The 23,183-nt window shown below is 41.5% G+C and overlaps 1 protein-coding gene across 2 annotated transcripts; it reads left to right on the plus strand.

The window, feature by feature from the left end:
• The first annotated feature begins 480 nt into the window (after positions 1–480).
• Positions 481–11,978, plus strand: slc25a10b (solute carrier family 25 member 10b). 2 transcript variants are annotated; one of them, XR_014530430.1, is made up of 12 exons: positions 481–995; positions 6,313–6,432; positions 6,821–6,929; positions 7,200–7,248; positions 7,367–7,408; positions 7,702–7,745; positions 7,930–8,000; positions 8,424–8,516; positions 9,439–9,516; positions 9,656–9,712; positions 10,000–10,575; positions 11,009–11,978. XR_014530430.1 is itself a non-coding variant. In XM_083522628.1 (11 exons), exons 1-11 carry the CDS (start codon positions 906–908, stop codon positions 10,099–10,101), a joined length of 855 nt encoding a protein of 284 aa, XP_083378754.1. In that variant the 5' UTR covers positions 481–905; the 3' UTR covers positions 10,102–11,978. The 2 variants fall into 2 exon arrangements, 1 of the variants encoding a protein (XP_083378754.1); XM_083522628.1 differs by having other exon boundaries at positions 10,000–11,978.
• Positions 11,979–23,183: the final 11,205 nt, after the last annotated feature.

Consider the following 23,183-nt stretch of genomic DNA (forward strand, 5'->3'; position numbering starts at 1 on the left):
ATATATTAGAGATCAGACACCATATATTAGCCATTAGACATAATATATTAGCCATCAGACATAATATATTAGCCATCAGACATAATATATTAGACATCAGACACAATATATTAAAACACAGACACAATATATTAGAGAACAGACACAATATATTAGCCATCGGACATACTATATTAGCCATCAGACATAATATATTAGACATCAGACACAATATATTAAAGAACAGACACAATATATTAAAGAACAGACACAATATATTAAAGAACAGACACAATATATTAAAGAACAGACACAATATATTAGAGAACAGACATAATATATTAGAAATCAGACACAATATATTAGACATCAGACATACTATATTAGCCATCAGACATAATATATTAGACATAAGACACAATATATTAGACATTAGGCATAATATATTAGCCATCGGACATAATATATTAGACATCAGACATAATATATTAGAGATCAGACACAAGGTTTTTGATATTGGACTTCAGATATCTGAGGACACGTGACATTAGCTATTAGACACGGTGTGATGGATTGTTGCCTGGAGGAACAGGAGCAGGAACTTTCACACACGTTGCCGTGTCCCTGTCGCTTTAAGAACTCGTGCACGTGAACTTCAGCGAAGACGGAAGTAAGGCGCTCGCGCGTGCACCGTGACGTGCGCGTGCAGCGATAACGTTGCAATAGAAGCCGTGTTATTGGCCGTGGGTGAACTTTGCTTTGAGAACATGCCGCGTGAGCAGCGGAACCGCAGCGCTCGTGCCTCTGCTGATCACCGGCTGGACTGAGAGGAGGTCACAGGAAACCGCTTGACGTCGATCTGTTTCGGTTTGTTTTGTTTTTTCTTTTTCTTTTTCTTTCTGGTGGACACACAGTGAGCGGAGGACATGACGGAGAAACGGCTCTCGCGCTGGTACTTCGGTGGCATCGCCTCGTGCGGAGCGGCGTGCTGCACGCACCCTCTGGACCTGGTCAAGGTGAGGCGCGCGCTCTGCAGTACCACTGTCCCGTGCAAAGTGTGTCTGTGCGTGTGCGTGTGTCTCTCATGCATCATCAGTGTCTATAGTCTCGTAATTAGAGCGCGTGAGCTGTGTCCATTTAATGGAGTGCACCAGCAGCATGACGACACAGCGCCCCGTTATGGAAGGCCATAGAGTCCAAAATGTCGCAAGACTTTGAAGCGTGTCAATACTATTCTGATCTCGCAAACGCTGAAGGAAACGTTGTGTACGACTTGTAGCATTCATGTCGTTTGGTCGACACGTGACTGAAACGTCAAGTCCTGACTGCTCATGTTTTTTGGTGCAGACCTGCAGAAATCTTCATGTCCATCATCACCTAAAACAGTGTCGCAAGAATTCGTTGGTTATAAATAATTATATAAAGAAGTAATAACTTTGAGTTTTCTTTATTGCTATCAGCACAAACTCTTGCTGCTACTGCAAAAAAGTTCATTCTGTTGGTCATCAAATACAAATCAGTACGTGAACTCTGACCCCGTCTACACCGGTCTCACGTCAGACTCGCGTCATCAGTCTGGGGGCGGGAATGGGATCTGTGCTGACACTGGAGACTCCTTACTTTCAGGTTACATAAACTAACACAAGAACATTAGAAAGTAATCAGATCAGTGATTTTGCTGACTGCACTTTGGACAAGTCAATAATAAACGTGTAAACTTGGCGTTCTGAAGTAGTGGCAGGTCATGTTGGGTTTCATTTATACTAATTTGTTCAAAGGAAAAGAAATGAGAAATACAGAAAGGATGTGTTTTATGTAGCTGAAGTCTTCAGAACTCTGACTATACTACAGATTATAAATGTGTTGTATTTATTACCCTATTGGCTGTCCATATTATTTACAGTTTATTATTACAGTTTCTCACTGTGTCTCTGTGTCTCACTCTCTCACTGAGTCTCTGTCTCTCTCTTTCTTACTGTGTATGTGTCTCACTCTCACTGTGTATCTGTGTCTCACTCTCTCTTACCGTGTGTCTCACTCTCTCTTACCGTGTGTCTCACTCTCTCTTACCGTGTGTCTCACTCTCTCTTACCGTGTGTCTCACTCTCTCTTACCGTGTGTCTCACTCTCTCACTGTGTCTCACTGTGTCTCACTCTCTCACTGTGTCTCACTTTCTCTCACTGTGTCTTACTTTCTCTCTCACTGTGTCTCACTTTCTCTCTCACTGTGTCTCACTTTCTCTCTCACTGTGTCTCACTTTCTCTCTCACTGTGTCTCACTTTCTCTCTCACTGTGTCTCACTTTCTCTCACTGTGTCTCACTTTCTCTCACTGTGTCTCACTTTCTCTCACTGTGTCTCACTTTCTCTCACTGTGTCTCACTTTCTCTCACTGTGTCTTACTCTCTCACTGTGTCTTACTCTCTCACTGTGTCTTACTTTCTCTCACTGTGTCTCACTTTCTCTCACTGTGTCTTACTCTCTCACTGTGTCTTACTCTCTCACTGTGTCTCTGTGTCTCACTCTCTCTCACTGTCTGTGTCTCACTCTCTTACTGTGTCACTGTGACTCGTGAATGCTGCAGTGTCTCATGTCCTAACTGTCTAAAGCTCCACCCACTGTCATAACCCACCCATGTGTGTGTGTGTGTGTGTGTGTGTGTGTGTGTGTGTGTGTGTGTGTGTGTGTGTGTGTGTGTGTGTGTGTGTGTGTGTGTGTGTGTGCGTAAGTGAGATACTGCTGGCACATGAGTGTAATGAATGTGTTATTTGCTTGTGTGTGATTATGCATCAAGGTTTATTGCAGTTAAGTGGTGGAGGGCAGTGTTCAAGTGTGTGTGTGTGTGTGTGTGTGTGTGTGTGTGTGTGTGTGTGTGTGTGTGTGTGTGTTTTTATGTGTTGGAGGCCAGGAAAAGGGTAAACACTGAGTTTAGACAGTAATTATGCTGTACACACACACACACACACACACACACACACACACACACACACACACACACACACACACACACACACACACACACACAGTGAGGGACCAAGAAAGAGACTGAAAGGGAGAGACAAATAAAGAGAAAGACACACACACACACACACACACACACACCCCATATTTCTGTGTACGAGTTACAGTTGTCTACTTTGGCTTTGTTCCAATCAACACACACACACACACACACACACACACACACACACACACACACACACACACACACACACAATACACTGTAGAATGTGAGATACAAATTTGCAAGTGTGTGTATTACATGCCTCTAAACTTTACCTTCTCATGCCTGGCATGTCAGTGCTTGTGTGTCCTTGTACACTACACTGTAGTGTGTGTGTGTGTGTGTGTGTACAGTCAGGAATATTTCAGTAATAACAGCACAGTTGAATGTAGCAGTAGCGTGTGTGAAGTAGGTGAGTGATAGCGTGAGTGATCACTGTGACCCATAATCCCCCTCTGTCTTTCACATCACGTGATCCAGGCAGTTCTGGAGAATGTACCTGCTGGAGCTGGAATGCACTGAACTCATTTCCTCGTGGAACAGATTAACTCAGATCACTCCGCCCCCGAGTTTCACGTCTCTTCTTCCTTTTCTGAAAAGTGTGTGGAGAAGCAAATCATTGACCAGTGCACCTCTGTAAGGGTGTCAGTGTACGCTTCAGTGTTACAGACACACCCTTTAATCATTGTGTGTGTGTGTGTGTGTGTGTGTGTGTGTGTGTGTGTGTGTGTGTGTGTGTGTGTGTGTGTGTGTGTGTGTGTGTGTGTGTGTGTGTGTGTTTAAAGCAACAGCACAGATATAAAGCATTGTACAGAGACACAGAGTGGTGGAAAGGAAAGGGGGTGAGAGATCAAGAGACAACCACAACATGGACACAGACAGACAGACAGACAGATCGGCAGATGGACAGACAATAAGACAATGTTTAAAAACGTATATTTAAAAACGTATAGAGCAAACATAGCTCTTTGAAAACTGCGTTTTCACGTGGCAGTGTGAACTGTGTGTAAAAAACGGAGGCTTTTGAAAGCGATGGCGCATTTACAGTGACCGCTGCAATGTTTTAAAGAGCCGAAAGTAAATAAACGGCAGGCAGAAACGACGCGGGTCAAAGCGTGTTACGTTTCGTTCATGCGCAGTACAGGGACGTGAGCGTTTTTAGCCGTTTTATTGTGGATGAGCAGCTTTTAGGAAACGGTTGAAAATGAGTGTGTGGCTGCAGAGCGCTTTTAGATGAATACGGCGTTTGGATTTGTGTAGACATGGACGGACAGATGAACAGACTAACTGACCGACAGGAAGACTGACTTATAGACAGACAAAGAGACAGACTGCCTGACACACTGACTAACTGACATATGAGGAGACAGACTGGGAGACAGATGGGGAGACAGAGAGACAGACTGCCTGACAGACTGACTAACTGACATATGAGGAGACAGACGGGGAGACAGAGAGACACACTGACTAACTGACATATGAGGAGACAGATGGGGAGACAGACTGCCTGACAGACTGACTAACTGAAATATGAGGAGACAGACGGGGAGACAGAGAGACAGACAGACTGACATGAGGAGACAGACGGGGAGACAGAGTCAAGTCAAGTCAAGTTTATTTCTATAGCGCTTTTCACAACAGACATTGTCTCAAAGCAGCTTTACAGAAATCAACAGTGAAGGTGAATGGTGTGTGTTTATCCCTGATGAGCAGCCGTGGCGACTGTGACAAGGAAAAACTCCCTTAGATGTAATGAGGAAGAAACCTTGAGAGGAACCAGACTCAAAAGGGGAACCCATCCTCATTTGGGTGACATCAGAGTTTGATCATAAATCTTTCAGCAATACAGAACACTGGAGAGTGAGAACTAACATGAATAATGGAGTATAAGATTATAATTAAATGTTCTTTCTACAGTCTTTGGTATAAAAGTAGGAGCTACTGAGCTCAACATTTGTGATCATCACAGATCCAGCATCAGCTTCTCCATGCCAGAGCCTTTAAACAATCCAGGAGGTCCAATGTCAAAACTCCACACATGTAGTGGGATCCAATTGGCACTGGTACGTCTCTAGATGGTTCGGGATGTTTGCGAGTTTGGCATCTACTTCTTTAAAGTCCATAATCTTCATGAGGTGGGATGTGACTGGAGCTGCCCAAACCTCAGGAAGCCTCGGGATGGGGAGAGAAAGAGAAGCAGTGGAGAGGAATTAGCGAAGCTGCTGTTCATGATATTAACAGCACAAGTTGATAATGTGCATGTGATCAGATGTTCTGGAGCACAAGGTTGTGATGTGATGTGCGTGATGTGTGTTATGTGTAGGCTTTGCTAAAAAGATATGTTTTTAATCTACACTTAAACTGGGAGAGTGTGACTGAACCCCGAACACTGTCAGGAAGACTATTCCAGAGTTTAGGAGCTAAATGTGAAAATGCTCTACCACCTTTAGTGGACTTTGCTATTCTAGGAACTACTAGAAGCCCAGAGTTTTGAGATCTCAGGGGCCGTGACGGATTGTAGCGTGTTTAAAGACTGGAGAGATACATGGGAGCCAAACCATTTAGTGCTTTATAAGTGAGAAGTAGTAGTTTGTAGTCTATTCGAAACTTAACCGGAAGCCAATGTAGTGACGATAAGATTGACAGAGAGACAGACTGCCTGACACACTGACTAACTGACATATGAGGAGACAGACTGACTGACAGACTGACTAACTGACATATGAGGAGACAGACTGGGAGACAGACGGGGAGACAGAGAGACAGACTGCCTGACACACTGACTCACTGACATATGAGGAGACAGACTGACTGACAGACTGACTAACTGACATGAGGAGACAGAAGGGGGGACAGACTGCCTGATAGACTGCCTGACAGACTGACTGACATATGACGAGACAGACAGACTGACTGATAGACAGAGAGGCAGATGGGGAGAGAAACTGATGGACAGACAGCTAGACTGCTAACTTTATTCATCCCAGATAGAAATCCAGGCATTACAGCAGCTCAGACAGTAAAAGAATTACTAAAGCAATTCTCATTACAGATGACGGATAACAAGAGAATCACTATACAGATGTGAGAGACGTCTGTCTGGAGAAACATCTCAGGTCTGATGAGCTTCTTGTCCTTGACCCAAAGCTCAACCCTGCTCCCGGTAACATCTCTGTGAGGCGTGAGGCTGATTTCCTTCAGCCTGTTGGCTGGAAGTTAAGACCGGGTTGTGGACTTTAAAGATTTATAGAACCTGGACACACTCTGGGTTCTTCCAGGAATATGTGTACATATAAGGATGATTATGATGATGGTGTTTATTTTCCCCAGGTACATCTGCAGACCCAGCAGGAGGTGAAGATGAGGATGGTGGGAATGGCCATGCATGTGGTCAAGAACGATGGAGTTCTGGCGCTCTACAATGGCCTCAGTGCCTCCCTCTGCAGACAGGTGTGTGTGTGTGTGAGAGTGTGTGTGTGAGAGTGTGTGTGTGAGAGTGTGTGTGTGAGAGTGTGTGTGTGAGAGTGTGTGTGTGAGAGTGTGTGTGTGAGAGTGTGTGTGTGTGTGAGATTAAGTTCCTTGCAGCGAATTATCCATCACCCATTCTGAAGCGCTCACTTTTGGACAGTCTTTTATAGAGACACATCAGTGCCTCTAGTGGCTGATCTGTGAATGACATCTGATAGAGTTGTTTGCAGCAATGGGATGATCAATGATACCATATCTATCTCTCGCTCTCTCTTTCTTTCTTTCTTTCTTTTTCTTTCTCGCTCTCGTTTTCTCTCTCTCTCTCTCTCTCTCTCTGTTTCTCATTGACAATCTGTCTGTTTGTCTGTAGATGTCTTACTCCCTGACCAGGTTTGCTATCTATGAGACCGTGAGGGACATGATGGGCAGTCAGGGTCCAATGCCCTTCTACCAGAAAGTCCTGCTGGGGGCATTCGGAGGTAACACACACACGTCATGATTGATGAATATGTAATTATTCAGTGTGGAAATTATTATATTGGGGATCAATTTCCAGTTTTTTTATACAGTATATTGGTGTGTCTGCTTGTCTGTCTCTGTGTCTAGCTGTCTATCCTTCTGTCTACTTACCTGTGTGTCTGCCCTGCTGTCTGTCTGTCTGTCTGTCTGTCAAAATGTCTCTAAGTTTAATTGCACTCTGTCCACACGTCTGTCATTAACTTAGTTATCGGTTTATTTTTGTTCTGTAGGATTTACAGGAGGCTTCATTGGGACACCGGCAGACATGGTTAATGTCAGGTACACACACACACACACACACAGAGTACAGTGGTGTCAGTGTGTAATTAATTCTCAATGTAGAATTTTAAATGATTGAAAGGGTCACACAAAGGTCGTGTGTGTGTGTGTGTGTTAGGATGCAGAACGACATGAAGCTTCCCCCTGAGCTCAGGAGAAAGTGAGTTTATTTCCTTGTTTATATTTATTTTATTGACATTAGTTTTTATGAAGTTGGTATTTTAAAAGTATTTGTTTCCTCCAAAATATTGTGATTTAAAAAACGATATTTTGATCATAGAAATGTTTAAATCCACAGAATCCAAAACCCTCTGCATTTTATCTGCAGTTACATGTGAGCTCTGAAATGTAAAAAAATAAATAAGTGTGTGTGTGTGTGTGTGTGTGTGTGTGTGTGTGTGTGTGTGTGTGTGTGTGTGTGTGTGTGTGTGTGTGTGTGTGTGTGTTCCTCAGCTATAAGCACGCTCTGGATGGACTCTACAGGGTGTGGTATGAAGGTAAGTTCACTTCAAGACCCTGTGTGTGTGTGTGAGAGTTCATATCATACTTTGTGTGTGTGTGTGTGAGAGTTCATATCATACTTTGTGTGTGTGTGACTGTGAGTTCATATCGTACTGTGTGTGTGTGTGTGTGTGTGTGTGTGTGTGTGTGTGTGTGTGTGTGTGTGTGTGTGTCCATCAGAGGGAACGAGGAAGCTGTTCTCAGGAGCCACAATGGCGAGCAGCAGAGGAGCGCTGGTCACTGTAGGACAGGTGAGAGAGAGAGAGAGAGAGAGCGAGAGCGAGAGAGAGAGATTAACACAAAAACAAGTAAAATCATGTTGAATCAAACATGAGTGGCAAAAGTATGTGCACCCCAAACCGCAATACCTCCATGTTGGACGTCTCATTCCAGATTTATTCAGTCTTTCCACTTTTCTGTGAAGGCTTTCCAAATGATTTAGGGGCGTAGCCACAGAGGTTTGTGTGACGGTAAGGGGTACACATACTTTGGTCATATAGTGTATCTGGACTATAGTGTAATTTGATGAAAAGATATATAAGATACATAGACGGACAGATAATGGACAAGCAGACAGACTGACTGATGGACAGACTTTTTTTTAAAAGGTCCTTGTAATAATCATGGATATACCCTGTGTGTGTGTGTGTGTGTGTGTGTGTGTGTGTGTGTAGTTAGCGTGCTATGATCAGGCAAAGCAGCTGGTATTGGCAACTGGATTCCTAGGAGACAACATTCTCACACACTTCCTGTCCAGCTTCATCGCTGTAAGTAGATCCTGTCAGGACCGGAAGAAGTGGTGATGATCTTTTCTCAAATCTCTCCCTCTAGTGGAGAAATGCTGCATGGCAGGTACAGGTCACGTGTCTGTCAGTTTATTGTAATTCGTACGTGTTGGATACCAGTCAGATGTGGGTTGCCAGGTCTGCTGTTTTTCCACTCTCACATTAATACGTTTGTTAGTTAGTTTTCTCCACACGCCCGTCTGTGCGAGATCCCCAACAACATCAGCAGGGTTTATACGCAGTCGTCATCAGAACCACGTGAACTGGGATGTTTAAAACTGATCGCAACAGGGTGAAGGTCACAGCAAGGTCAGGTGTTGGATAAACAGGACCTGCATCTCTCATTTATAGTCCTGCCTCAGTGTGGGGATTTCCCTTATTACACTATTCCTCTCGCTCTCTCTCTCTTTTTCTCTTCCCCATTTTTCTTTCTCTTCCTGTCTTTCTAAATACACTTATCCTCTCCTCACTTTTTCTCTCATGTCACGTTTTTCTTTCTCTCACTTTCAGTTTACATTTTTTGTCTCTCCTTTCTATCTCTGTTTTTCTCATAGTCCTTCATCCCTCTCTCTTTTTCTCTCTCTATCTCTCTCTGTTTTTCTCATTAATTTTAACTTAAACTGTTCTTTTTCTCTTTTGTTCCTTTTCTTATTTCTCTCTCTCTCCTTTCTGTTCTCCCTTTCCCTGTTTCTCTGTTTCTCATTACTTTTATCCTCTCTCGTTCCTTGTTTTTTCTTACTTCACTCTTTCCCCCTCTCACTCACTCCTTCTAATCTCACTTCTTCCTCTCTGTCCACTGCACAACTTTTTGTCTCTTCTTGTGCTCTCTCTCTCTCTCACTCTATCTCTCTCTTGTTTCTGTTTTTTGCTGCTTTTTCTCAGTTTTCTTCTTTCTCTCTCTCAGGGAGGATGTGCTACGTTCCTGTGTCAGCCGCTGGATGTGTTGAAGACACGGTTGATGAACTCTAAAGGAGAGTACAGAGTGAGTGTCTGTGTCTATCTCTATCTCTCTCTTTCACTCTCTCTCTCTCTCTCTCTCTCACACACACACACATGCGGATGTATATATAGATGCTTTTACTTCACAGCACCAATAAACGTGTGTGTGTGTGTGTGTGTAGGGAGTGGTACACTGTCTTACTGAGACTGCCAGACTGGGACCACTGGCCTTCTACAAGGTATATTCACACACACACACTCACTCACTCACTCACTCACTCACTCACTCACTCACTCACTCACTCACTCACTCACTCACTCACTCACTCACTCACTCACTCACACTCTCTCTCTCTCTCTCTCTCTCTCTCTCTCTCTCTCTCTCTCTCTCTCTCTCTCTCTCTCTCTCTCTCTCTCACACACACAAGGGTCACTATTGATTATAGCTCCAGCTAGATATGAACTAAATTCTAATCATTGGTATAAAGATATTTTTACTCTCACTAACCGTCCAATCCTGTGGCAGGGTTTAGTTCCAGCTGGGATCCGATTGGTTCCTCACACGGTTCTGACCTTCGTCTTTCTGGAGCAGCTGAAAAAGTACTTTGGCATCAGGGTGCTCAGCTGAGCAGTAACCGTCACCTTTGACCATCCCACTACCACGGTGACGATCCTGGAATGAGCTGGAACACACACACACGCGCACACACACACACACACACCTTACATAAAAGGGCATTATATGGATATACCCAAATATATGAACAAACACCATGTAGACTGCATAGTGACACTAATTCACACACACACACACACACACACACACACGTCAGTATACAGTTACTGACTGTAGCCCATCAATGGTGCTGCACAAAGTATTGGCACCCTATGCGCTGTCTTTCAATAGAAAGGGAACACCCCCAAACACACACCGAGCGACCCGGAGAACGAAAATACGCTTTTTATTTTTTTTTTTTATTTGATGAACATCAGCACGTCCTCCTGCTTTAGTATGGTGACCATCATTTCATACAATTCAGAACTTCTGCAAATCCATTTTCCAGTTTCTATCTGCTTCTAATTTCCAAGAATAAAAAAATTTGTGTATATATATATATATATATTTAAATATATACACACACGTACTGTACTGGCAAAAGTTTGTGGACACCTGGTCATAAGTATGGTATGTGCTTCTTGAGCATAACCTTCCACATTTAGTCCTAATTTGCTGCAGATGTTCCACTACAATTAGGAATGAGTTTGTAGTAAAGTCAGGCACTGATGTAGGTGAGATGAGGAGACCTGAGAATGCAGTGAGCCTGAAAAATGTATCCCAAAGGGTTCAGTAGGGTTGAGCTCAGGGCTCTATAGCAGGAGATCTTCCACTTCAAACCATACATAGCAGATCTTCATGGAGCACAGGGGCATCGTCATGCTGTAGCAGGTTTGGGTCCGTCAAGGTCATGCCACTCCATCCAAAGACCCTCTGTTCAAGTGTGTGCCTTCAGCTTTGCAATCACAGTTTGGGAAAGAACAACCTTATATATAATACATATACATGCATTTTTTTACTTCACGTTCGGACCGAATTCTGGATCGTCACGTCGCAGGAGTGGGCGGGGTCAAATCTGCGTCTTTTATTTCGATTTCAGCGGCATTATAATTCATTTAAATTCTTTTTACATATAACACAATGAAAAAAAAAACAACAAACCTGAAATTTGTTTGTTTCGGACACCGATCCTGTGTGTATTCTGACGTTTCTCCCATTTCCAGCTTGTATCTTGCAATCTTTTCTTTTTTTTTTCTTTTTTTTTTGTCCTGTCCTCAATAAAAGCCACTATGTAGACACAAAAAAGGCAAAACTATACCAATAAAGCAGCTGCACCTGATTACACTCATCTCCCGCTGATAGCCAGGGGGTGCCAAAACTTACAGTCTGTTAGAACAGATGGACTACAGATTTTTAGCATGATCATTAGCTGAATACTGAGATTTGATTCATATATTATAATTAGAATGAAACTGTAAATGTTAATTAGTTAATTAAAATAATATTTTGAGTTTAATCTGATTAATAATTCCTTTTCCACTTACACACATACATGGAGTACTTGGGACTAAACATAGCAGAGAGCCGTCGCATCTGTGGAGCGAATTTACTTTCATTACATATTTAATTGGTTTAATATTAATAATAATCAGAGATTTGTGTAATGTGTGAATGAATCGCCTGTAAATTCAGGACCAATCTGTAGTGAAGAAACGAGTTTACAGGTTTACTCACAATGCTGTATGTCGTATCTGCAAAACAAAAAAAAACAATGTGATCTTGTGAAACTTTTCCAGCTTGAGTACTGAGCACTGAAGGTTTGTCTGAGTAGAAGGTTCAGATGGAACCAGCACTAATATAGATACATTTATCTTCTGTGTTGATGTTGAATTAAGATACAAAATGTTGAAAAGAAATGTGATTTTTAATTAAAGGACTGGTTTGAAAAAGTTGTGTTGTCCAGTTTGATTTGGTGAATGTGGAGAAAGTCTTAAAGAAACATTTCCACAATGGAAAAAACAATGGAGAGTAATGAAGGAAATGTAATTCATTACTGTACTTGAGCTTTTTTGTGTATCTGTACTTTACTGAGGTTTTTCCATATATATAAAAAAAAATCCAATATCAGTTTCTACTGATCACCAACATACAGTTCAGCATCAGTTCAACAGCAAGCAGAACATTTATTCTTCTCTAAATGATGAAGAAACTCCAGACTCGAACTCGCCACAGCACCCGTGGCCTTATTTACATGATTTTCTAAACATAAGCAATAATAGGAACATTATAGCCACGATAAATCATAGCACAAGGTGGCACAAAAAGAACATGTTTTTGAAATGGTTAGCAAGAAGGATGTCATCTTTCCAATATGATCATCTCTAATTAAAGAACCAGTGTAGACCAATCAAAACATTTATTACAGTTTTGGTGTCAATAAAAAAAATGATATCGAAAAGTTACACTTTATTTCTTTATAGTGATCTAGCTGCCCTGTTGGCCTGTAGAGGGCGCTGTGGCTGTGTACATAAGAGAGGGGAGTCTCATAAGAATGTGTGAAAATACGGTGTGTGAGAGAGAGAGAGAGAGAGAGAGAGAGAGAGAGAGAGAGAGAGAGAGAGAGAGAGAGAGATCTATAGGAAGAGTGTGTGTGACAGAGAAAAAGAGAGAAAGATGTCTATAGAGAGTGTACATGTCTATTGAGAGACAGAATGAGAGAGGTGTATATATGAAAGAGGTGTTGAAAGAGAGAGAAAGAGACAAAATAAAAGCTGTCTGTAGAAAGGGAGAGACAAAGTGAGGAAGGTGTATATAAAGAAAGAGTGTGACAGAATGAGAGAGAGTGTGTGAGGTGTTTATAGAGAGGGTGGGAGAGAGTGAGAGATTGATATAGGTGTCTATAGAGAGAGGGAGAGAAAGCGAATGAGAGAAGGTGTCTATAAAGAGGAAGAGAGACAGAAGCTTAATTGTTCTGATAAATATCTCACTGGTCTTCGTGTTGGTTTATCTTATTTAGCAACTAATGGCGATGAAACCCAGATGTCAATCCTAGAGAAGAAATTTGGATCGTTATTGAACTGATCTACAGGATACATCATAACGTAAAGAGCAGAAATTCTGATTGACTTGTAGTCGTCGTTTAATTTGGAACAAATGTTTTTATTGTATAAACTTTAGAAACGGATGATACATTTGCAAAGATAAACAGCACCATATTAAGTATTTATTTATGCTGAATTTAAACTGCTCAGGTGTGTCATTTCAATTTCAGGAAGGTGTGAAAGTAGCAGTTGAAAAAATGTCAACCAGAAAGTCATGAAAGTCATGAGGCTGGTTTCAACCCTGAATCGGTTTGATTGCGACGTGTGGAAGCAGGGGGGCGTGGGGGGGGGGCGTGGTCGAGCGCCGGATTGTTCATGGAGGGCGGATCTGGAGGAATCCAGTGGCATGGATCACACACTTGTGCACAGATTTTATTAATAAGTATGCTCTGAGTGGCTCAGAGGATAAAAACGGTGAGACAAAAGATTCCAAAAGCATTTACAAGAAAACTTACACCACATCAATAATCAGAGGGAGGTGGTAGCTTAGTGGTTAAGGCATCGGACGGTCATAAGTTCAAATTTAATCCACACCAAGCTGCCACTCGTGGGTGTCTGGGTGTTGTAGCTCTGTGGATAAGGCTCTCAGTTAGTGATTAGAAGGTCAGGGGTTCAAACCCTGGTCTTGCCAAGCTGCCACTCTTGGACTCTTGAGCCCTTTAACCCTCGGTATTGTAAAATGGCTTCCAGGTTCCCTGGTGGTCTAGTGGTTAGGATGCGGCGCTCTCACCGCTGCAGCCCGGGTTCGATCCCCGGTCGGGGAACCAACCCCAGCCATTAGGGTTGCACACACCTCAGTGCCGGACCCAAGCCCGGATAAATGGGGAGGGTTGCGTTAGGAAGGGCATCCAGCGTAAAAACATGTGCCAAATCAAACATGCAGATGGTCCGCTGTGACGACCCCCTAACGGGAGAAGCCGAAAGAAAGATTTTAGTGTAAAATAGCTTCGTATAAAATCACTGGGATATTCGAAGAAAGAATTTCACTGTGCTGTAAAGTATAGGTAATAAATAAAGGCTCTTCATCTGTAAAAATAATCACCATGTCCATTTATCCACAGTGTCCTAGAAATGATAAATAGTTGAATTTATACACAATTACGTATAATTTCTTGCTGTGCAGATGCTTAGACAGATTCGAAATGTTTGTTAATGAATTGACAAAAAATTCAAACGATCTTACAGAAATCTTAAAAAAAGTCACCAGTATACAAACTATTGAAATCATACGAATTTGATTTAGTTTCAAATTCAGAATCAAGCAGAAGCCCAATAACATTAGTCCTGAAACTCAGAGCTACAATCAGCAGGGGTGTGGAGAGGAATGCTTGGCCCCCTAAGAAAATATTACATGAGCTTCTGAAAAAAAAAAGCCCCATCACCTCCCCTCGTTCAGAGCATCTCCTCTCTTACAGAGACACTATTTCATCTGTGTGTCTTCATTTCGAACAGCAAACCTCCCTAACCTGTCATCTTGAACTTAAGTTTCCACACAAAGTCCAGGAATATTGCAGCCATCTGTAGAGCTTTGGGTAGCCTCAGGGTAGATCGGTTTCAGCTTCATTTCACACTGTGGGTCTAATATCTTCAGACTTCAGGACAGAGGATGGAGGAGAGCAGGATTTATGAGTCATCAGCATATCAATGATAAGAGAATGTGCGTGACCTGAAAACTCCAACGTCTGGGGATCGATTCCAGAAACCTACGGCAAAAAATAAATAAATCAGCAAGGGTGAAAATGAAGCCCTGTTCAGACCGGATTAGTTTCACACCGTGAGGGCTATTTTATGAAAATCTGTTGGCAGATGCTCTAATTAAAGGTGCGACTGGAGCAAACCGGTAAGGAAAACGTAAGGAACCCGCGAAGGGGCTGTAGTTCTCTAGTAGAAATCTTGGGCAGGAAGTGAACGAGCTCAGAGTTCATAAAGTTGGTCTTGAATTTGTGTTCCAGATCCACCGTAACTGAAAGACGACAAAAAAGTCCTGACCTCCTACTTGAAGGGCATCGGTAGGACATGACAGAAATAAAAAGTAGAGGACAAATCATTGAATCTTGGAATTAAAGAAAGGAGTCGTAGATCTTTAGGTGACTGGATTAGTTCTGCAGTTTTCTCAGCACCATCGATCAACTGGGTGTTTGTTTTAAGGAAATCCATGCAGTCAGGGGCTTAAAAGTAGTTCAGGTTTAGCGGGCTTCGAGGCAAGAAGTTCATGGATGAGTAGGACGGCTTTAAAGCATTCAATTCTGAAAGGAATACATGAAATGAAAGCACAGGGAATAACAGATTTGGAAGATTCTAGTGGATGTAACCACATAAGGGGTGGGTGGAGGAGTTGTTGATGTTGAAACTTAAGAAACCAAATGTTGATGTTGAAACTTAAGAATTTTGAGGCCAAACATCTCACACAGCCATAAATATACACACACTGAGGCTTATGCCGGTGAACGTGTCAAACCAATGATGTTCGTCTCAGATGACCAGCTCGTGGCAGAAATCACACAGTGTGCACCTGGATTTAAACGTTGTGGTGACAATTAAGGGAAACTTGAGGCCAAAGTTTAATACTGTGTGGAGTTGTAATACTTACTTTGGCCTCTAGGTGATTATTAGGTGGGAAAAGGCAGTATAATATCCAACATGTTCATACTGACATCGCCACTGTGGCCACGGTGGTGTAGCTAAATAGATTTGTTAGAGTTTAGAGTTTTTTTTAAATACAACATGAACTACAACTGACATGTTTGATATCTACAGAATAGACTTTTGAGCTTTTGAACTTCTCCCTTGGCTACATAAAGGTCTCTCACCTCAGACGATCCATACCTCAGTGTCTACATTATTTACATCGTTTTCTGTCATAGAAAAGATTACACCAGCAATTACACGCCCACACCTTTTCATACCCTCTAATGTACAGGTTCATCCATCATATGAGTCAGGGGTTTAATGGATTGCTGTATTGTCGCTGGGCTAATGGACGCGTTATCCGTAGTGTTTGCTGCTCGACGGCATTGACGGTGCTTTCTGCTGCTACATTATCACACACATACACACACACACACACACACAACGTGATTTGTCCTGGTGTTTCGTGTTTCACACAGCACTGGTTTTGCCTATATACATATTTCTTGCGGCATGTTCGAGATCTCAAGGCCTCCGTGGGCTTTGTGCTCCTTCATCGCACCTGGTGCGGATGACGCTTGCTTTCTGACGCACGATTAGCCCTGTTTCTTCTCAAGGTCCGTCATCGTTTGAGAGCTGTCTTACACAGATTTTACATGGGTGAAACCTTCTGAGACCTGCTGCGCCTTCTCTTGATGTGTTCTCTTCATTCTACTGAGAGAGAATGAGCATATGGAGGATCGTTAGGTGTAGGGGTGTTGGATGAGGGGCAATTTTGTGTGTGTGTGTGTGTGTGTGTGTGTGTGTGTGTGTGTGTGTGTGTGTGTGTGTGTGTGTAATAAAATGCACTATGGCAGGGGGTGAAGATGGATAAATGTGATATTAGTGCACATACGGATAAAAGCAAGTGGGAGGAGGAACTATTAAACAGGAAAGTGTAAAAAAAGAGAGGAATGGTAAATCTTTCCAGGTGGCACAAGATTCCCTCAATAAAAGCTTTTAAAAAGGAAATCACCCTGGGGCCCGGTCCGAAACCGATGTTCTGTAATTGACTATCTGCTAGGTTGCTAATCAATACACTACAACACTGTTGGACTGCATTCTGATTGGTCAGAAAGTGTTGCTTAATTCTCTAGGACAGTAGTGCATCTGCAATTCTTTTAAGGCTTTATCGTTTCTATTTTATTGATGGACTTGGACAACGACTGAGCCGCATAGCTTGAAAAGACCGCATGGAATCCTCAGTGCAGTGAGATTTCCTGTAAAGCAGGGTTTTTTTTGGTCATTTATGAAAGTAGTCTCCAGTAGGGATGGTAAGATTCAATAAAAAAAAAAGTGCATTGGACAACAGTTAGCATTTGTATCGGGATGCGTAGTTTTTAACATATTTTCATTGGTATGAAATGATTTATTTCTATATTATTATAAGTACATGTGCTATATACGTTAATTATCTAGAAAGTGACCGATAATGCGTGGCAAAAATTTTTATATATAGATTGATTTCTTCTCACCAAACAGTTTCCTGAGCGCGTTCTCTCAACACCTCTGCTGCTACGTGAATAGGACACATCACAACGCAACGTAGACCGAGGCGTGTCCTGAGAGTCACATGGAATACAGATTATAATGGCAGAGGTAGAGCTGTAACTTCCTCGAGAAAGAATAGGAAAGGATTTTTTTTTTCATCTTTTCTCTCTTGCGCTAACAAGGTTGTAGGAAAAAATGTTACCATTGTATCGTATTGCATTGAAACCCACATACGAGTTTCAACACAGAAAATGTTTGTGCTTCTTGGTTTCTTACTAATGCAACAAGCTGCTCATTATCTCCGAGAGAGAGGGAACGTGAGGAATGAGGGAATAACTTGTTTTTCCTGAACATTATCAGATAAAACAAATACAAAAAATTTTTCAATTTCCATAATGAATGAGAGATTTGTAATCGTTGGTAATTTTTCGGATTCATTTTACGTTTGGTAACTGTGACTTCGCTTCCACTCCGCCCCCAACATTGATTACTTTATTACAAGATGTAATACATAACTAGAAGTATATAAATATAACTGTATAAATTCAGACATTAAGGTGGTTATCTGGGCCCCACAGGACTGCGCGTGTTTTTTTTCCCGCTGTTTTTCTTAGGATTGCACCTTTGCGCTCGCTCATGAATAACTGAGCAGCCATGTGGGGAAAAACGTGAATCATTCCAATCCATCCTTTGAAGCATTACTGGAGTGATTTGCATAATGAACGAGGTCCCGGTGCATTTATCCAGTCATCAACCATAATCAACGCTCAGTTTGCCAGTGAGTCCGAGCCGTAAAAACGCTGGAATGATGGAACTTAATCTCAATCGACTCTTGAATCGAAAATTAACCCCTGAACATCAGATAGTTCGACTCTCTGGAAGCTTAAAAACGAAATATCTGAAGCTTGTAGAGTTGGAGGAATGAATACTTCAGTGTGCACCCACAGTGACCAATTACACTTCCTGTCATAAAACAGAACGTTTCATCGCTTTAGGATCTTATTTGAAGCTTGTTGAAGAAACCTTTGAGGGAGGTGACACTTTCATTCACATCTATTTTTCTGAGGTAGTTAAATTCACGCTAGCAACTCTGCAACCCTTGCTAACAGTACAGCTAATGCTTCTGCTAATCAACAATAATGTACCATATCACTAATAAACACTCGCACAATAGCACAGATGCTTATAAAGTAGCAACCACGGTGCTACTCATCCCTGTGGACGAGTTGTTACTCTAGAAACAATTATATATTATTATCAGGCTGCAATCACACTGTTCTTTCCGCAGGCAATGTCTTCAGAGACCCGCTGCAAATTCGGTGGCTGTGCACAGCGACACGAACGCAAACCGGTTTTTAAAGGTTTATTTTCTATAGCTGCGTCGTGTAAAATGGCATCAGCACTTCTTACTTTTGCAGGCCAAAGGTCATCAAGCTTTATAGAGATTATATTACTACTGATTATAGAGTACTGATCTGTGCTACAGTGTCATTGTTGTTGCACTAAAGGTTGTTTGCGAATATGCGCTTTGCGTAATGTTGTGTGTAATGTCTTGTGTAATGTCATGTGTGTTTTGTTGTTTCATGCGGAACCTTGATCCTGAAAGATAATTTTTTTCATGTCACTGTATATGGTAAAAAATGATAATACAGACAATTGACTTTAAACTGAGATTGTGTTTCCGTTATTCAGTGTTAACACGTGTATTATTTAATGTTGCGCCTTTAAAAGTTGCATCTCAAAGCGCTTTCAAAGCATAAAAATTGGAAATAAAATAAATTAAAAAAATTATAATAATAAAAATACGATAACTTGATAAAATAAACATCACAGATACATCACACAAATAAAAAAAAAAATACAAAAATATAAATAAAATGTTATTTTATGTAAAAAAATTTTGGGGCCCCGATCACCCATAGAAAATATACGGGTAGAAGGAACGACTAAAAGTCCAGAATCAGACCTTGTAGTGTAGACGGTCAAAAGTTGTGACAAGTAATGGTCTTGATCAGAATCCTTCCACCTTAATTTCGAACAACCTGCAACTTGTTTAAGGTCGATTTTGAAATCCTAACAGCATTACAGTAAGTCAAAGGTCTTAGAAAATACGAAAATATTTTGCATTTCTGAAGTGCGAGTTCGGTGAACTCTGACCTATGAGTTTGTATGATGCGATAAAAGATTGTCTCGGTGTGACCTCTTCAGAAAATCAAAAGGAAGCACCAGTTGTAGGGTTGTGTTACAGCATTATCCCATTCTATACAAAATATCGAAATCAAAAGGGACGTTGACTTGTTTACATACAGTAACATGTCGTATATACACTGTTATACTGGATCTTTCCTACAATGATGTGGTTCTTCTCCAAATTGTTAGCACAGAGCTGGAGATACACCATTGTCTTTGGATGCAGCTCAATAAAATTTTGCTTTTACTTGAACCTGGAAACCAAAAACATGTTTCAGCATGGCAATGCCCTGTGCCAGCTCCATAAAGATCTTCCATACATGGTTTGGAGAGAAAGATCTCCTGCTCTAGAGCTCTGATCTCATCCTTACTGAACACCTTTGGGATGAATGTGAATGCTGACTCCACCCCAGGTCTCCTCACTTAACTTGCTGCAGTACCTGACTTCACTAACACTCTTATGGCTGATGAACAGAAATATCCATAAGCACACTCCAAAATCTAGTGGAACATCTTCCCAAAAGAGTGGAGGAGCAAACTGGGACTAAATGTGGAATGTGATGCTCAAAAAGCACGTACTTATGTCCAGATGTCCACACATTTTTTGCAGTATGTCGTATCTGGTTGCTCTTCTTATTTGCTACAGGTCTCTGAAGAAACTTCTAGCACATTCTTAGCTCTATTCCTGTCAATCAACACCTTCTGACCAATCCAGATTCACGTCTGTGCTAATGCTGGGTAAAACTCCACAGATTGAAGTGTGTGTAAGTGTGTGTGTGTGTGTGTGTGTGTAAGTGTGTGTGTGTGTGTGTGCGCAGTGAGTTGTGCTCTCGTGACACACGTGATGTGCATTGTTGAATCATGAGGCGATGGCGATGTTGGCAGAACAGCAGTGGAGCAGATCCGAGCCGAGAGCGCGGCGTGATGGAGCTGCGAGTCTGAGAAAAACATCTGCTGCTGAGATCGGAATTAATCAAAGTTCTTCATCCAGACACTTTTAATTTCTTCTTCTCTTTTTTTTTTTAACAGCTGACTTGCAGAGCAGATGTGTATATTCCACTCTGTGTCTATGCGGTATATGTACTGAATTTAGATTTGCCCAACCAGGACTTTCAGAGATGATGCACCTTATAAAAGATCTGACGTTTTTACGGCTCAATATAGAAACGTTTTCCACCATGTAGAACATCTACTAGAGGTTATATTTTTATTAGTTGATCTAAACATATGAACTCATGCAGATGTCAAAGTTTGTATGCATTTTTTCATTTTTGTCTCTAAACATTTGTTCCAATTTGAGTTTATTTTAGATTTGACAATTTCACTGGTTCTAAATAAATAATGCAACTAGTCTGTTTTGGGTGGAGAACTCAGGGGAGCAGATGTTAAAATGAACCAGATCGATATATACAAGCTGAGGCAACAGATTATTGTCTGTGGGTTTGAGTTTAGTGATAAAAGAGACTTTCGAACACAATCGTCTTTCTCTGATGAGTTTATGTGTGTATGGAGCCGGTACTGCTGGCTGAATTACTAAAACGCTGAACTGATTAGTGTAGTATCGGTTTTGTGTGTGTAACTAGGTTTGGATGCTACGCTAAACTTCGTAGCTGCTCTAGTTTCTCATCAGAGCAAAAACTAATATTGGGTAATCCACCAAGACCACCAAACACCAAAAATACTCTATTTCCTTTATTGCTGAAGCTCCCAGTGGAGAAACAAGGTCATAAATATTTCTTATTATCTGCATACCAAGATTAGGAACAACCAAACAAGAACACCACAATCCCAGCAAGCTTCATATTTTTATCGATTAGTGATAATCTTTCTGTAGAAGATTTAGATGACACTGTCAATGTTAATGGAAGCAACAGTCTTCACACTGGAACTTCACCCATCATCTCCACAACCGAAAAAGGTGAGGCAGGTCCACGACTCTACCAAGTTCATGCACGTCAAGAATTCGTCTCCAGTTGCCAGACCTTCTATAGTGAGTTCTACTGCCAGGTTTTAAGGCGTCTGAGGGAGGAAATTTGGAGAAAGCTACCAGATCTGTGGATCGCTAGTCTCAAAATGATCTGATAACCCCTCATAACTGCATCTGAACCCTGAATTCGGTTATGATTCAACTGAATGGTAACAAAACATATTGAATTAATGTTGAGATGTCTAAAGTCCATTTCCATCACCAGAATCACACTTTAGAACAATTCAGTGGTATTTATATAACACTTTTCCACAGTGGACATTGTCTCAAAGCAGAAATAAAGAAGAAGATATAAAGAAGAAACTTTTGAGAGAAACCAGACTCAATAAGAGAGTAACTCTCCTCATTCTCTTCACCGAATATCCACTCATAATAGTTCGGACATTGGTGAGGATTTCAACTCTTCACTGATGGAGACTTGAATCCAATTGCAGCCCCAAGCCATTGTAGCAAACTGTTTATGAATTACAGTTCAAATCCATCATCATGGTTCTTGAGGTTAACCCACCACAGTAACCTCATGGATCTTCAGGGTTTTCAAGTAAAACCATTCTTAGCTGCAGTGTGTGGTTTCTAACTGAATAGAACTCCATCCAGAATTAGGGAATCAAGATGGATCAGGCAAAACAAGAGAGAAGCTTTAAACGCTCTATAATTCGTGTCCTAGTGTTTGTGTAGATCTTCCCTGGTTACATGAGTGAGTCATCCTGCTAGTTTTACCCACTAACAACTTTTCCGACCTAAAATTCCCCTGATTTCTTTTATGCGTTATGATTTGGCAGCGGTTCAACTCATCACCTTCATCGGCTTTAATTGCTCGCACACTTCGTCGTCAGAGTGTATGTTTTAGAACACGGAGCATTGACAGAACTGTCAGACGTTCCAGAGTTTGTTTCCGCTTTTCACTTTTCACCCGTCAGTCATAAACCATGTTCACCTGGAGATACAACACACACTGAACACTTTTAATGAGCACAGAGAAGTTTGCACCAAACTCCTTTAAAAACAAAACCTCCAGCTTCACTTCACTCAGTGCTGCAGTGTGACCAAATCTATAAGATGGTTTATCATCATCATATGGGAATTTTAAATACACTATTTGGGACTAAAATATTGGGACACTTGACTTTTCCACCCATATGTTCTTCTTCCACAAACTGTTTCCACAAAGTTGGAGGCACACATTTGAATCAGATGTCTTGGGATGTCTTGGGTCTTGGGATGCAGTAGAATGAAAATTTCCCTTCACTTGAACTAGGAGACCCAAATCTGTTCCAGAACGGCAATGCTCCTGCGCACAATGCCATCTCCATGAAGATCTGCTTTACATGGATTAGAGTGGAAGATCTCCTGCTATAGAGCTCCTGAACACCTATGGGTTGAATCTTTTGGACTTTACTAACACCCTTGTGGCTGAATGAATCTCCACAAAATCTCCACACGCACACTCATAAATCTAGAACATCTTCCCAGAAGAGTGGGGGTTATTCTAAAAGCAAATGGGGATGAAATTTGGAATTGAATGGTCAAGATGCAATCTTATGGACAGTTTCTTATGGTGTCCACAAACTTAAACCAATGAATCAACACTTTCTGGCTGATCAGGAATCATTTTGTAAAGTTTTCATACGTTCAATCATAAGATAATCATAAACAAAATATCTATAAATACTTTTTGTGTGTTTGGTTTATTTATGATGTATGAGCTCCATTACACT

The sequence above is a fragment of the Silurus aristotelis genome (assembly GCF_946808225.1).
Source record: "Silurus aristotelis genome assembly, chromosome: 20".
NCBI classification, from domain to species: Eukaryota; Metazoa; Chordata; class Actinopteri; order Siluriformes; family Siluridae; genus Silurus; species Silurus aristotelis.